Genomic DNA, 16421 nt, shown 5'->3' with positions numbered 1-16421 from the left:
GACCCAGGGATCGAACCCAAGTCTCTTGTGTCTCACATTAGCAGGTGGATTCTTTACCACTGAGCCACCTGGGAAAGGAGACAGAGGGCAAGCTGCAAATTTGCTCATTCTGATGTTGATGGAACGCATGTTCACCTCTTTGAAAGTTCACACCATGAAGGTTCTTAAGTAGGGGCGTATTGTACTGTGTTCTGCCCACACACCAGGCTCAGGTTCAGCTCAGGCCACAGGAGGGAAGCCATGACCTCGGTTATGGGGCAGAAGTCCCCCTTGTACATAAGTTCTTCATGGTGAGAGGGAGGAGTAAAGAACTGATGTGTAGAAGTTAGAAGTTCCCAGAAAAGGCAGCATTTGAAGTCGATCTTGGAGAACCAAGAGGACTTTAAAAGGCGGGTTCTGAGAGAAAGGGCATTCTGATGGGGCGCGTAACATGGGCCCAGGGAGGATAGGCTCATGTGCTAGTCACATTCAGGATAAAGTGCGTATGCAGCAGCGGCCAAGGATTTTTGCTAAGTTTTTCTCCCTCCACGTAACCAATTCCCTTTCTCTCAGAGAGCACCCAGCCCCTGGCATTTGTTGCTGGCTCAGGACCTGGGTAACTCTGAAAACAACAGAGGTGCATGTACAGGATCATCACGGCAACTTGGATTAAATAATGTACACTTGTAAACAGGACCAGCATCTCCCGGAGTCTGTGCAGGTTATGGACAACTTGAACGTCCTTTCTGTTGATTCAATTACATACATGCCCAACGAACTTATTATGAAATTTTACTAAAATCCAGTGACATTTACAGATTATAGTAGAATCCTGTCACTCTGGCTCTTGGAACACAGGTGCCTGGGCAGTCCACTTTACCTGGCTGCCCAGGTAAAGCGCCAGGTAGAGGGGACCCCATCCAAGCTGGGCTGAACCTGGAATGGAAGGAGCCAGAGCCAGCCTTTTTGGATTGCATTTGGTGAGCCCTGCTCGACCAAACCCATGGTCATATGGTACTTAGGCCATAGTTTTGTGAGTCTTCAGCAAAGCTCACAAAGTAATCACAGCGATTCCTCACTTAAGGGCCTCCTAAAGGCTAGTACTGGCTAGTACTGGGGTCGGGGAGAAGAAGCCCCCACACTTTCGAGGCCCAACAAACACAGAAGTCACCGCCAAATGCCCTGAATAGGAGGCCAGAAGGACCTTAGGGTCCTGACTTGAAAAAAAATTCCAACAACTTCTGCTGACAATAGAAGCAAGGGAGCGGCATGTTGACATACGCTGAAAGGGCCATTTGTTGCCTGCGTTCGCTGGGGTATTTTGTGTGCTGCAGAGGAATGTGAACCTACAGTAATTTATCAGTGTAAACGTTTAACAGTTTAGTTTGAGTAATATGGTTGCACCATTTCTCCCCAGCTTCTCTCAAACATAGTAGGATGCTACCAACACGGCACAAAGCTTTCCAACGTTAATTGATGAAGATGGTAACTCCACGATGCTATGTCCACTCATAGACGTCAACCTCCTGGCTGCGGGGCTGGGAGTTCTAAAATGGGATCTCCGCAGCTGTGGTTATAATTGTTTCATGTCACATTGACCGGGCACGTCTACGATTTTTAACACCAGTCTTAAAAAATTCCAATGACATCTGTTGAGAGTTTAATTGTGAGTGTAAAAAAAAAAAAATCATTAAAGGTACAGTCAAGAGATCAATTTTCAGACTGTTTAAACAACACGGTGGCCATCAGGCGGTGGAGGAATCTGGAGACATGACTAAGTTAATCTCCTGAGTGGCCGCGCTTAGTGTACCGGGGGCAGGAGTGGATGGAAGACAACTTAAATGAAGTACGAGAAGACGGGTAAAGAGGGATGAGGCGAGAGCCAGAGGAGACCAGGAATGGGAAAGTGGGCCATCTCCCGTCCCATTGGAAAGTGTCCCTAACCTCGGGCTGACGTGGTCCCGTTTCCCGCGGGTTTGGCTGGAGGTGGGGGCGGAGAAGAGCGGCCGGGAGCGCCGCCAGGAGCCACTTTTGTTCGGCGATCCCGGCGCCGGGTCGCGGCGGGGCGGCAGTGCGCAAGCGCGGGCGGGGAGGGGTAGGGGCGGCTGGGGGCGGGGCGAGGCCAGGGGGCGGGGCCGAGCAGGGGCGGGCTCGCGGTCGGGCCCCGCCCCCCGCCGCCCCGGCCCGCTGCATCCGGGCACTGCCCGAATTAGCATCGTGCCGAGGCACAACTTTGCCGAGGCCCCAGCGAGATCCAGGCGCGCGCCGGAGGAAATATAGTCCCTGCCGCCCCGCAGCTCGCGCAGGGGCTGCGCGGGGGCTCCCGGCGCCGGGGCCGGGAGTCGGGGGCGCCATGCGCCTGGCCGCGCCCGCAGCCCCGGAACTCGGCGCAACTTGCCGGGCTGCCTAAGGAGTTGAGGGGGCGCGCGGCCGCCTTTCTCTCCCCCCTCCGCTCTCCAGACCCCCCTCCCTCCCTTTTCGGCCCTGGGGGAGGGGGCTCGTGTCCACCCCCCGCCCCCCCCCCTCACCATCCAGGGAGACCCGATCTGCCCGCGTCCGTCCCGATCCCCGCGGAGCCGCGCAACTCCCCGGGAGCCGGGGCCAAAGTGAGCGCAAAGTGCTGCCCAAGTTGCCGAGATGGAGCTGCAGAGCCGGCCCGAGGCGCTCGCCGTGGAACTCGCGCGCCACCAGGTAGGCGGTCGGGGGCTGCCGGCCTCGGGGGCCGGGGGTCCGGGGTCCGGGGTCCGGAGCCCGGCGTCCTTTTCGTCGCAGGGCGCGCAGAGCTGGAGAAGCCCCCTCCTTTAAGCCTGCTGCCCCAGGGATGGGGGGAGTGTGTACATGAACGGACTCCCTTTTGGGCTTCCTCTCTGCGCCGCCCCCCCTCCGTTTCGTGCAATCCTGCACAGTTTGAGGGATCGGGAGCACGTGGGACCCGAACCCAGTGTCTTCTCTTTCTCGGGCAGGATCTGCAGGACGAGGGTCCCGGGAGAGGGCCCCCTGCGTGCGCTTGCCCGGTATGTGTGTGTGTGAGTGTGAGTGGGTACGCCCACCCCCTCCGCCCCCACCCCCTCGGTGCAATCCTGCACAGTTTGCAAAAGTAGTTTTGGCGATTGTTGTTTGGGCGAGCAGCGGCTCGGCGGCCGGAGCCCGGGCAGTGTTGCGGCGTGCGCGCGCGCGCGCGTGTGTGTGTATGTGTTGGGGAGATTAGGACGCGACTTGAATATTTATGAGCTTTGCTCGACACGGACTCGCCGTGTTTACTTGGCTCTTTGTTCCTCCCCCCTACCCCCGGCACACACTCACACTCCCTCGCACACGCACCCCGGCCTGCAAACTTGCACGGCTCGGGGCGCGCGCCGGGTGGCCGCGGCCCCCGCCCCGCCCCGCGAGCTGCCCCGATGAGGCGGCAGCCACAGGTAAGCGGCCCCGCGCGGCACTGCCCGGCCACCTCGCGTGCGGGACGCGGCCGGGAGAACTCGGGCGGGGTGGGGGCGGCGGCCCCGCGGGGCCCCGGGCGCACTGGACCCCCCCACCCCCACCCCGGGGCGGCCGGCCTGAGCCCGCGCCTCCGTGTTTCCGCAGAACGGCGACCTCAAGAAACAGCTGCACGAGCGGCAGCCGCGGATCGCCGCGCTCAGCGACAAACAAGTAAGCGAGCCAGAGCCTGTCCCCCGTCCAGGGTGGCGGGGTGGGGGGACTAGGAGGGGGTCACCGGGCACTTGGGTAGCACCCTAAAAAGTGCTGGCCTCGGCGCCGCGCGCTCAGACTCCCAAAGGAGTCTCTGCGGTCTTCAAAGTTACCCGCCCATCCCCTGCTTCTGGGAAGAAGGGGCCGGGGTCTTGGAGGCCGAGGCGAGGGGCAGCGCGGCTCCTGCCGTGGCCGAAGGAGAGAAGCTGCCCTTAAAAGGCGGCGAGCAGCCCGGCGTCCATTTTGAGTTGGTGGACATGTTTTTGGAATGTGGACATTTCTCCCGCTCGGTGCCCCCCGCCCAACCGCCCCCGTCCCCGGCCTCCCCCGGGCGTCAGGGGGCGGAGAGAGGGGGCGGTCATTCGGGCCTGGACACCAAACTCCTTGGAAGTGGATTTTGGGGGGGTGGTTTACGGCGCAAATCTTAAAGAAATCGTTCTTCCTCCGGGCTCCCCCCTCCCCTCCCACTTCTCCGGCATCACTTTTATTCTCGGAACCTGACGCCAGCCAGCTCCCGGGGAACAAAAGAAAGGCGCCCCCGGGACCCCTCGGTTCTGCCCAACTTTGGGTCTTCGGGCATCGGGTGTCCACTGGGGCCCGCGAGGAGCTGCTCGCCGTGGGGGTGGGGGGGCGGGGGGCCCGGCCACCGACCCCTCCCGGCCCCCTCGGTGAGGAAAAGTTGTCCATTGTGACTTAGTTGCGCGGAGCTCAGCGCTAGAGGGGTTTCAGCACCGCGAACAGAGGCCGCCGCCGCCGGAGCGCGGCCAGCCGCGCGCCCCGCCCCCTCTCCCTCCCCGCCCCCGCCCCTCCCCCTCGGCGCCCCTCCCCCCACGCCCCCTCCCCACACTGGCACCCCCGCCCCTTTCCCAAGCCGAGAACTTTGAGCGGCGCAGCCAATGGCGCTCTCGGGGCTCCGAGGCTGGCGGGGGCGGGGGCGCCGGCTCCGTCCCCGCGGCCCCCTCCTCCCCTCCCTCCGCCCGCCCCGCCGGCCCGCTCCCCCCGCCCCGCCACGCCTCGCCGAGCCCCCCCTCCTGCCCCCCGGGCCTTCGATCGCGCTTCCTTCGGAATGCCGGCCGCTGGCGTCAGCTTCAAACTTGGACCGCCCCCGCCCCCGCCCCCCGATCTGGCCCCCTTCTCGCTCCCTCAACTCCGGGTCGGGGGCGGGCTAGATCCGAAGTACCCCCGGCTCCCCGGAGGGATGGTCGGTGTAGGGGCGAGACGTGGACGTGGCTGGCGGGGGTTGGCGGCGACCCCGGCGAGGGAGAACTCGGAGGCCGGGTGTGCGTTTCGAATCTTTTTAAAGTTGCAAAGTGGTGGAAGGGGGGCGTGCAGAAGAGGAGGAGGGGGCCGGGGGCTGCGGAACGAAAGACGGCTGCTGCCGCGGGTCGGCTCCTGGTCGGGGGCGTCGGGCTGGATGCGCCGGTGGGGACGAACGCGTTAACCCCTTTCCCGCGGTGCCGCGGTCCCCCTCCCCGGCCGCGCGCCCCCGCCCGGGAGTGGAAGCTTCCATTCCCGTCGGAGAAGGGGGGGCGCCCGGCGCGCGGCTCCGGCGAAGTCGGGGAGTTCGCGGGGGGGGGGCGGGGGAGGGGACCCAGGCCCGGCATTACCATTTTGATTGCTTTGATGCCATTTTTGGAGGGGGAGGGGTTGGGAGACCCTTCTGCGCTGAGCACAAAGATGTTTAATCACTGTGTGAAATCAAATCACATACTTAAAAATAAAAAATCCATCACCAAATCTGGTAGCTTGTGATAGATGAGGGTTCCTAAGCTCCTTTTTTTTTTTTTTTTCGCCCACTGGGTAAAACGGCAAGTTGTTGACTCTTCTGCTCCGAGTAGAAGGTTTAAAAGAGAAAATTCCACTAAGCCGGCAGCTCTCCTCGCAACAATGTCTCTTTATGTGTGCTTCTGCAATACGTGGCAATAGTTTCACTATTTGGAGTGGCTTTTCGGAGCTTAGATTTGCTCCTTTCTGTATTGTAGCAACTATTTCCAGGCTGTTTAAATTTTTATGATGATAGTAAATGAGTAGCTATTTATTATCTGTCATGCCTGAATTTAGATGAGGCCGGGGAGAGAAACATTTGAAAATCGTGTTTGAAGGTTGCGGGTGCTGCTGGTGGGGGCGGGGGGTGCGGGGAGGAGCCGTCCTACTCCCGTCTGCCTTTGCCTTTAAATCTGAACTCGGAGAAGGATGCTGCTGAACGGAATGTACCTCCATCTTTTTTGTGTGTGTGAGTGTGTGTTTAAAAAAAGGAAGAAAGAGAACAAGGAAAACTTTTGTTCCCTGACCTTTTAAAAATATTTCTGTCTGAGATGACTAAAAATAACGTCTGGGAAGCGGCCAGCGTTTGTCCTGGCCATAGGAACTTGTGTTTGTCACTGTGAGCGGGTTGTTTTTCCTTTTTCCTTTGTGGCATTTTATATAGCAGGGGCTCATAAAAGAGGGAGGGAGGGAGCTGGGGCCGTGGTGTAGCATGCTAATAAAGCTGCCTCGGCTCTCCCGAGCTCCGCGGTGGAATCTTTCAGAGGTCACCTATGAAATGAGTTAGTAGACTTAACATTTACTCACCTCCGTCTCCTTGGGAGAGTTTGGTAGAGATTGGCAGCTTGGCTGGGGAAAGGGTCGGAGGAATGAGCCCTTGGAGGTGATTAAGTGTTGCACTGGGGGTCTCTCGAAGAGGGGTGATGGGCTCTGCTTGGTTATCCCAGCACCTGCCCAAGGAGCTGGAATGGACGATCATAGCTGAAAAAGCCAGTAGTGTTTCAGAGTTTGCTTTCAACTCAACAGAAAAGTAAGGGTAGTGTTGCTTGAGAGGTTTGCTTGGGGGAAAAACTCACACCATCTTCCCCTCCGGAGATGTGTTTCTGTCCTGCTGCCGCTTGGACGATGGCATATAAAGGTTAAGTTTCAATTAAAAGTGCACCCGTGAAAGTGATGAACTGGATAGTAAAATGGACGGATGGCCTCATTATCCACATTTGTTAGAAATACAATAGCATCGAGTAATATCTTTTGGTGCCTAGCCATCAATTTCCCATTTGTGCCCTTGGCACTGGAATTTTTTTCAGTTACTTCTGGAAGCACGGCCGAGGGCTTGGAGATGTTTTTCCAGGACTTCCTAGGAGTAGATAGGTTGTTCCTTGGTCAGAAGTAGAGAGATGCAAATTGTGTGTGAGTGTCCGGCGTTTCTTCCACCATTGCTGGACTAGGGGATAAATGGGAAACCAGCATCTGTAGGACCTTGCTGTTTGAAAACAGAGTTCACTTTTTTTTTTTTTTTTAAAAAAAAGAGGAAGCTGTAGGAGTTGGTCAGTAGCCCTTGGTGGCCAGGCTAATTGAAAACAGAGTTCATGTTTTTTTCTTTTTTTAAAAAAAAAGCGGGAGCTGTGGGTAGTTGGTCAGCAGCCCTCGGTGGCCAGGCTGTGTTCCGGGGGTGGCCCCCGCACCACTGGGCTGTGACCCCCATGGAGGAAGGACCTCTTGTCTTTAACAAGATATGATGTGTGAAGACTCCATTAGTTGCTCCAGTGGTTTTACGCCATGAATTTGCAGCACATGCAGAGAAGCAGTAACATTTTTATCTAAATTGTCAAGCAACAAGCACTTCCGCGTAAATAACAGGCCCATCATAAATACCGCAGGGTTTGTTTTTTTTTTTTCCTTCTTTGGAGTTCTCAGCACAACACAAACGCCATGTGAAGCAGGCATCTTCACCCAAGTTCAGCTTCAGCTTGGAGTGAGAGGATCTCCGGTATGAACTGCAGGGCATGCTGGTCAGGCAGAGATCTTACTCCCCCCCGCTTCCCCGCCCACCCCCCCCCCCCCCACTGCACTGCCCAGTGAACTTGGGGCCTTGCATGCTGCCCGATGCATCGATTTGATGAACTCTGGATTCCGAGGGGCTGTCCTCAAGTGCAGCAATAAAAATATGTCTTCTTGAAAGGTATTATGTATGTGGCATTCACTCAGGCGCTGAATCACGTCTTCACCGTGATTCACTAGCTCTGGTGGACACCCGAGGGGTCCCACGGTGGAAGCGTTCACCGAACAGAACTGCAGGGTGGGTCTATTCTGAAGGCTTCCCAGTTGCTTTCAACCCTTCCATTAAAGGATGTTCATTCTCCAGGCTCTGACCCCGAGTCTGTGCTAATCTAGGAGGCTAAATGTCAATCTTCCTCACCTAGAGTTCAAGATGTCATTCTTCAAACAGCACCTTTACATGGGAAGAAGAAAACATCTTCTCTCCATCTTTTACAGTCTGGAAACGAGCACAGGGTTGGGACAGAAGGGGCTCAGTCCTGGCTTTCCCCAAGTGCCCCCTACTTGACCGTGACCCCTTACTCCCCCCCAACCCCCGCCACAGCCAAGGGGACCCACACTTCTCTAGGACCCACACTTTTATCCAAGCCGCGTTTTCCCGGAGTCTCTCTTCCCCTCCATCTGTCCACCCCTCTGGTCCCTCCCCCATTATCTCTTAGCTGGAAGATTGCGGTAGCCTTCTCACTGCAACCACTTAAAAAACATTATTGAAATAGAATTCAGATATTGCGTACTTCACCCATTTAAAGTGTACAGTCAAGTATTTTTTATACCTTCACAGATACTTGCAGCTGATCACCACCATCAGTTTTAGAATATTTTCAGGATATTGTTCAGTCTCTCAGTTATGTTAGATTCTTTTCGACCACATGGACTGCAGCACACCAGGCTCCTCTGTCCTCGACTGTCTCCCAGAGTTTGCTCAAATTCATGTCCATTGAGTTGGTGTTGCTATCTAACCATCTCATCCTCTGCCTCCCCCTTCTCCTTTTGCCTTCTGTCTTACCCAGCATCAGGGTCTTTTCCAGTGAGCCAGCTCTTCGTATCAGGTGGCCAGAGTATTACTTCAGAGTATTACCCAGCCGTTGTTGTTCGGTTGCCAAGTCGTGTCTGATTCTCTGCAACCCCATGGACCGCAGCATACCAGGCTCCCCTGTCCATCCCTATCACCTGGAGCTTGCTCAAACTCATGTCCATTGAGTCAGTGGTACCATCCAACCATTTCATCCTCTGTTGCTACTTTCTCCTCCTGCCCTCAGTCTTTCGCAGCATCATGGTCTTTTCCAGTGAATTTGCCCTTTGCATCAGGTGGCCAAAGTATTGGAGCTTTAGCCTCAGCATCAATCCTTCCAGTGAATTTTCAGGGTTGATTTCCTTTAGGTTTGACTGGTTTGATCTCTTTGCTGTCCAAGGGACTCTCAAGAGTCTTTTCCAGCACCGCGGTTCGAAAGCAGTGATTGTTTGGCACTCAGCCTTCTTCATAGTCCAACTCTCACATCCATACATGACTAGCTTTGACTAGACGGACCTTTGTTGGTAAAATGATGTCTCTAAGAGCAAAATAATGCCTCTTGCGGCAACGCAGATGGACCTAGAGATCGTCATAGTGAAAAACCAGTAGAAAGACAAACGTGATATTGCTTATATGTGGAATCTAAAAAATTTATGCAAATGAACTTCTTTACAGAACAGAAATAGAGTCTCAGATGTAGAAAACAAACTTATGGTTACTAGAGAGGAAAGTGCATGTATAAAATGGATAGCTAATCAGGCCTGCTGTATAGCGCAGGGAACGCTGCTCAGTGCTCTGTAGTGACCTGTGTGGGGAAAGAATCTAAAAATAAGTGGAGATATATATATATATATATATATATATAAAAATAAAACTGATTCCCGGGTGGCTCAGTTGGTAAAGAATCTGCCTGCCAGTGCAGGAGACGCGAGCTCCATCCCTGTGTTGGGAAGATCCCCTGGAGAAGGAAATGGCAGCTCACTCCAGTATTCTAGCCTGGGAAATCCCATGGACAGAGGAGCCTGGCGGGCTGCAGTCCACGGGTCACAAGAGCTGGAGATGGCTTAGCGACGGCTAAACCACAAAAGCAGCATAACTGATTCACTTCACTGTACAGCAGAGGCTGGCAGAACATTGTAGATTGACCAACAAAAATCAAGAAAAAACGTTTAGAAGATTTTCATCCTCTCAGTGAGAAAGCCTTCGGGTCTCGCCCCTTGCATCCCTGCGCCAGGCCGCAGGCGTCCACTCGTTCACTTCCTGTCTGCAGGCCTGCTTTCTGTCGCTGCAGAGTTGCCTGTTCTGCACCCACGCACGAGTGGAGTCATACCGTGTGGTTTTGTCTGCTGGGCTGCTTTCACCGAGCAGAATGTTTCAAGGTCCACCCAAGTTGTAGCATGTCGGACTTGGTTCCTTCTTAAGTCTGAATGACCTTCCATCGTACGGGAGATCTCGTCCTGTGCCCGTTCACCAGCTGATGGGCACTTGGGTGGTTTCCACCCCCAGGCTCTTGGAAACAGTGTACGACGTTTCCTCGTGCCTCCCTGGTTCATCTTCAGTTAGCGTGAGCATCTTGGAACCGGATCGAGATCACAGTGCTCCTTGAGGAAGCCCTTCTGGTGGTTTCCCGCTGCTCTGTGGGGGGCTGGCCCTGCGCCCCTGCTCGACCTCTGCACTGGGACCCTCACCTGCCCCCGACCCCGCCACAGTGCTGCTCCTGGGCTGCTCCACAGCAGGGGCCTTGGGTACCATGAGCATCTTCCGCTCTGGAGACCACTGGCCATTACCATCTTCATCTCTTCATGGAAGTCCACTGTCCCTGCTAGACCGGAAGCTCCCTGAGGGGCGGGGGCTGCGCTCTCCACCCTCTTCCCCAGGTTCCGAGAGCAGTGCCTTGTGGTGCTGGATGTGTGTTGGTGGAACAGGCAAATGACTAAGAAGATGGGTGTGTGGGTTGGCGGGGACCAGCAACCAGCCCCAGAGGAGTCCCAGGAGTTGTCCTCTGTAGGCGTGCAGGAAACAGGTTTTTAAAATCCTGCATTTGGAATGAGCAGCATAGAGGTGAGACCAGCAGCGCCTCTGGTCTCGGAAACCTCACTAGAGAGTGAGGTATAGATGACCATGTGTCAAGGGAATTCCAGAAAATCCTGTGAAAACCATGCTGTGCAGGCCCCTGGAGATGAGAGACAGTTTCCTGGGGGAGAAGGAGCTTCCAGGAAGCCTGGGGTCATGTTCGGGAGGAGCTGGTGTCCCAGCTAAGAGCTAATGGCCCAAGGAGACCTGCAGGTGTGGGCGAGTTTCCAGCAGTGGAAGCATGGAAGAGAGAGAGAGACAGGCAGACAGCAGAGAGGGCAAGGCTGGGGCTGGAGCCAGGAAGACGCTGAATGCCGAGCAAAGGGCCTGGGTTGTGTGCCAGGTCTGGGAGACGACCTGGGGCTTTAGGGCAGCTTAAGAGGAGGGGGAGCGAGAAGGTGTTAGTCGCTGGGTTGTGTCCGACTCCTTGCGACCCTATGGACTATAGCCTGCTGGGCTCCTTGGTCCATGGGATTCTTCAGGCAAGAATACTGGAGTGTGTTGCCGATCACTTCTCCAGGGGATCTTCCTGATTGAACACAGGTCTCCTGCATTGTGGGCAGATACTTTTAACTTCTATGCAGAGTACATCATGAGAAACGCTGGACTGGAAGAAACACAAGCTGGAATCAAGATTGCCGGGAGAAATATCAATAACCTCAGATATGCAGATGACACCACCCTTATGGCAGAAAGTGAAGAGGAACTAAAAAGCCTCTTGATGAAAGAGGAGAGTGAAAAGTTGGCTTAAAGCTCAACATTCAGGAAACGAAGATCGTGGCATCTGGTCCCATCACTTCGTGGGAAATAGATGGGGAAACAGTGGAAATAGTGGCAGACTTTATATTTTTGGGCTCCAGAATCACTGCAGATGGTGACTGCAGCCATGAAATTAAAAGACGCTTACTCCTTGGAAGAAAAGTTATGACCAACCTAGATAGCATATTCGAAAGCAGAGACATTACTTTACTGACTAAGGTCCATCTAGTCAAGGCTATGGTTTTTCCAGTGGTCATGTATGGATGTGAGAGTTGGACTGTGAAGAAGGCTGAGCGCTGAAGAATTGATGCTTTTGAACTGTGGTGTTGGAGAAGACTCTTGAGAGTTCCTTGGACTGCAAGGAGATCCAACCAGTCCATTCTGAAGGAGATCAACCCTGGGATTTCTTTGGAAGGAATGATGCTAAAGCTGAAACTCTAGTACTTTGGCCACCTCATGCGAAGAGTTGACTCGTTGGAAAAGACTGATGCTGGGAGGGATTGGGGGCAGGAGGAGAAGGGGACGACAGAGGATGAGATGGCTGGATGGCATCACTGACTCGATGGACGTGAGTCTGAGGGAACTCTGGGAGTTGGTGATGGACAGGGAGGCCTGGCGTGCTGCGACTCATGGGGGTCGCAGAGTCGGACACGACTGAGCGACTGAACTGAACTGAACTTTACCGTCTGGGCCATGAGGGAAGTCGGGAGGAGGGTGAAGGAGGGCTGAGTTCACCCCCTGTGTGGCCCGGCTGGCCGAACGCGCAACCTAGTGTCTGTCACCTGTGTGGGAGGTTCTTGCGGGGACAGTGACACCCATGTGTGATGTGGGGAGGAGGCTGACAGGCTTTGAGGGCAGGGGGCAGTGTGCGGACCCTTCTCCTCCTGCCTTCCATAGAGCTCCTTACAGCTGAGAAATGAGTGGGGGATGTTTCTAGAAGGTGACTTGGGGCAACTCTGCTCAGTTGGTTTAAGGAAGAAAAGTGCGTATGTGTGTACATAACACATGGTTGCACTTTTATTACTGATCTTATTTAGACTATTTATAAATTGTATAATAAGGAATAGTATAGTTGACCCTTGAACAAGGGGGGTCAGCATATAGTCGTCCTCCATATAAGATAGGGACTCAGTATCCTCGGGTTCAACCAGCCATCCATGTAGGACTGCAGTATTTACTACTGAAAAGGATATGTGTGCAAGTGGACCCAAGCCGTTCAAACCCACATTGTTCAGGGGCCATATTGATCTGCGCCAGTAAATATGCACGCTGTCTATGCAGTCTGTATAAAATCAGCTGATCATTTGTCCAGGATTATATTACGAACATGAAAGGAGGGATTTGTGAAGAAAAATAATCTACCTTTCTCCCGCTACAGTAGACTCTTACTGAGGAAGGCAGCAGTTAACATCCTTCCTATCATCTCTGTAACATTAGGAGCTCAGGGAGAATTCTGTTTTTCACAGAGTTTTTAGTGTAAAAGCAACACCTGCTTGTTGGGGGGAAACTTCACAGCACGGGTGTGAGGCTCGTAGACCGTGACCCCTCTTCTGCCCGCTCTGGGCATATGGGCCAGAGCAGCACTGGCTCCGGGGTGTTCGTAGGCTGTGGTCTGTGCACACGCAGCCTGTGTAACATGGAGAAACTTGCTTCGTGGGCACGCTCCTGAGCATACTACCGCTACGCTTGCTTGTTACCCTTGACATCGTGTGCTGGGCACCTCTTGGAAACAGCTCGGTTTAATTCCACAAGCATTTCACGAGCCCCTGCCTGGTGAGGGTGCGGGGGTGATGTTGTTAGTTACAGCGACATCTCATGGTATGAGGCTTCACCCTTCCAAAGTGGTTTCCCTGGGTCTCTGCTCACACCAAGTCTCACAGGTAGTTGGGAGACAGGTGTAACCCCCGTGGACTGTCCCGGGAGCTCTCTGCACTGGAGCGGCTTCACAGCAGGCTCAGCCAGTGGCGATGTGCTGTGATGAGGTGCCCGGGGTCACCCTGAGAAAGTGACATCCGCGTCTGCGAGAAGCAAGAGTCTGATCGCACACCCAGCACCCAGCTGTGTCCAGCACCCGTGTTCTCCAGCGAGCCTTTCCGACACCTCTTTGATACACACGTTGTGATTTGTCGGGGTCATCTCGTGACTTGGCTCAGGCTGGGTGAGTGGGTCTTCCCTGTGGCGCAGGTCAGAGAAGGGCAGCTCCCCAGGGTCAGATGGCTCGGGGCCCCGAGAGGGTGCCCTCTGTTTCAGCCCCTGCCCCACCTCTAGTTGGCCCCCTGCCTCTGGAGTAGAGCACGGCGTGGCCGGGAGAGCAGAGGGCTGGAGGTGACACCAGGGTTCCTCTCCCAGCCCCCTGCCTCTGGCGGAGTAGCTTCCAGCAAGTCCTTGTGTGTCCTCCATAGAGCGGGTGTAGTGGTTAAAACTGCCTCGCTGGGTTGTTGAAATGAATCCGGATCATAGATGAGCAAGTGGATGTAAACGAACAAGCAGAGCGAAGGAGTTGATTGGAAGAAGATTGTGTTGGCTGCGGTGACGCTAGTGGTAAAGCACCCACCTGCTGGTGCAGGGAGGCGTGAGAGACGTGGGTGCCATCTCTGGGTCTGGAAGATCCCCTGGAGAAGGAAATGACAACCCGCTCCAGTATTCTTGCCAGGAGACCTGGGTTTGATCTCCAGGTCGGGAAGATCCCCTGGAGAAGGGCATGGCAACCCACTCCAGTAGTCTTTCGTGGAGAATCACACGGACAGAGGAGCCTGTGGGGCTACAGTCCAAGGGGTCGCAGAGAGTCGGACACGACTGAAATGACTTAGGATGCGTTGGCGGCCTTGGTGCCCCCAGGACACGCCTGCCACACCCTACCCTGTGTCTGTGGGGCTGGAACCTTCGCTCAGTTGCTGGTCGCCCTTTGGAGCCTTGCTGCTTGTCACTCCTGGTAGAGGTGGACGATGGCGGTGCCATCTCTCCCAGTCCAAGGAGCCGACTTTGTTTCGTGAGCCTCTTAAAACACCTGCTGTCGGAACGGTACCATTGATTTCAATTAACTTGGAATTTTTTTCACTGCGATGACTCTGATAATAACTTTGGTAATCCCACGATGCCTCATTAGAGCTGCTGGCTATGATGAGCAGCTCTGTGGTTTAGCAAGTTTTTTTCTCCAGCGCCTTTGTCTTTCCAGGACCGAATCGCGGGCTCATTGCAGGTTTTCACCCCATTCGTGTGAGTGAAACTGAATGTGGCCGCCACCTGGTCTGCCCATTGAAACCCATCACAGGGCCGTGCTCCTGGTGGGGGCCCTTCCGCAGGGGCAGCGTCTCAGGTCACACACGAGGAGTTTGAGGGTTGTGTGTTGACTTGCGCTCTGAGACCCTTGCCCCAGACACAGAAGGACTTTGGGGAAACAGACAGCTTTCTGGAGAGGGGGGCAGCTACTGTTCACCTCCCCCACCCTGTTTGGAATTTATAGCTTTGAAGGAAATAGGACCCTGGATTTGGTTTTCCTTGCAGTCTCTGAGTTTCTTTAGATCTCAGTTCTCTAACCAGGGATTGAACCTGTGCCCCCTGCAGTGGAAGCGCAGGGTCTTAAGCACTGGACTGCCAGGGAAGTCCTCACAAGGCTTTCAGCTTTTGTCTCCAAGAGGCGTGTAAGAAACAGGTTGAGCGCAGGCTCTACAATGGGGTGGGCTGGAGTTGTAAACCCAACTCCATGCTTCGAGGGCTGTAAAATGAAATAACCAACAGCGCAGTGTGGGAGGCAGCCACGTGCTGGTGTGTGGGGAGCGCTCCGGAAACCGGGACGCGGCACCCGCCAGGATTAAATGAGACGAGACGTGAAGCTCTGGCCACGGCGAGTCTTCAACAACTGGGAGCTGGGTATCACAGGCCGCAGCTTTCCCATCCAATGCTGACCCTGGGCAGGACCCTGCCCGTGGTCTCCATGGACCAACTGGGTCCCTATTCGCCCCGCCCTTTGGAGGGGGCCTGCCTTTTTGTTTGGGAGCTGGCGGAAGCCCAGAGAGGTTGAGTGGCCTGTCGAGGTCACACAGCTGGCAAGTGGAGGAGCCGTGGGCCAGCTCGGGGTCACTGTGGCCTCTCAGTCTTAGCCCCTATGCTGGACAGCCCTTCTGGCTCTGCATACGAAGAGTTCGAAGTCATGCCATGCCTGGGCGCAGGTCCCGGTAAAAGAAAACGGAGTTAGGACGTCAGAGGGAACCGCCCGCGAGTTCTCAGCCGTTGGTGATGATGAGTGGGAGCTTCACACTGCGGTGGAAAGTCATGGAACATTGGAGGGGCTGGGCATCTGGGTGGGGAGCCTGGGGCAGGCTGGCTGCAGAGAGGGGTCTCCGCAGTGGAGAAGCTGAGTCCACGGTGGGAGGTTTGGACTTGACCCCTAGCGAGTGCACCTGCAGCCTCGCCCTCTTATCCTGCTGTGGCCTGAGGCCCTCCCTGCCTGGCCGCTTCAGTTTTTCTTCTTAATATTATTGCTGTTGTTTTGTAAGGGGGAGGCATCTTCTCGTTTTGAAATGGCCTCTGTTCTCAAAGGGAATGAACATGTTTCCTTGAGTTAGGTTCCCCGGCCCCCTCTGCCCCCGCCTCTTTGGGTTCATTACTTATTGTTTCCCGAGTGTTGCAGTTTCCTGAGTGTGGTGAGAAATTGCTGATACAGCTTCCTTCCCGTGATGACCTCTGAGTGCCACCAGCGGGCGTCCCTGAAGTCTCAGATGGGCTGCGTTTTGCTTTTAGTTTTTTTTTTTTTGCTTGGCACCTGTGTTGGTCTTGTTAAAGTGCAGCATAAAGAAGTACGTCCATGGGGGATATTTTTCTTTTTTTTGTTCAGGGTTGAGTGGTCGTCAGCCCCCAGTAGCCTAGGAGGAGCCGGTTGTCTGGGTCCTTGGTTTAAAATGGGGGCGATGCTGCTTCCCGGGCAAGGCTGTCCTGAGGGTCTTGAGGGCACGTGTCTTGCGTGCTGGGTGCGATTCCCGCCTTTAGTGGGACAGCTGTTAGAGGGAGATGTTATCAACAGGATATTAACAGTCATATGAGAAGCAGGAATCTGGTGGTGTCCCCGAGACGCTACTGCCTGGGTAAGCAG

At 55.0% G+C, this 16421-nt stretch overlaps 1 protein-coding gene across 3 annotated transcripts in view; it reads left to right on the top strand.

Moving 5' to 3' along the window:
* The first annotated feature begins 2505 nt into the window (after positions 1–2505).
* The window catches only part of PHF21B (PHD finger protein 21B), an 87872-nt gene continuing 73956 nt past the window's right edge, over positions 2506–16421 (top strand). The window contains exons 1-2 of one of the 3 annotated variants that reach the window (XM_027968201.3): positions 2506–2670; positions 3562–3627. In XM_027968201.3, the coding sequence (XP_027824002.1) occupies positions 2617–2670; positions 3562–3627 (120 nt within the window). In that variant the 5' untranslated portion in view covers positions 2506–2616. Of the gene's footprint in view, positions 2671–3269; positions 3396–3561; positions 3628–16421 lie in introns of those variants that run through there. The other 2 variants (XM_042247871.2, XM_060414293.1) reach the window with 2 other exon arrangements.

The sequence above is a fragment of the Ovis aries genome, chromosome 3 (assembly GCF_016772045.2).
Source record: "Ovis aries strain OAR_USU_Benz2616 breed Rambouillet chromosome 3, ARS-UI_Ramb_v3.0, whole genome shotgun sequence".
NCBI lineage: Eukaryota > Metazoa > Chordata > Mammalia > Artiodactyla > Bovidae > Ovis > Ovis aries.
The sequence above is the reverse complement of the archived record's forward strand: the minus strand, read 5'-3'. Positions and strand labels throughout refer to the sequence as shown.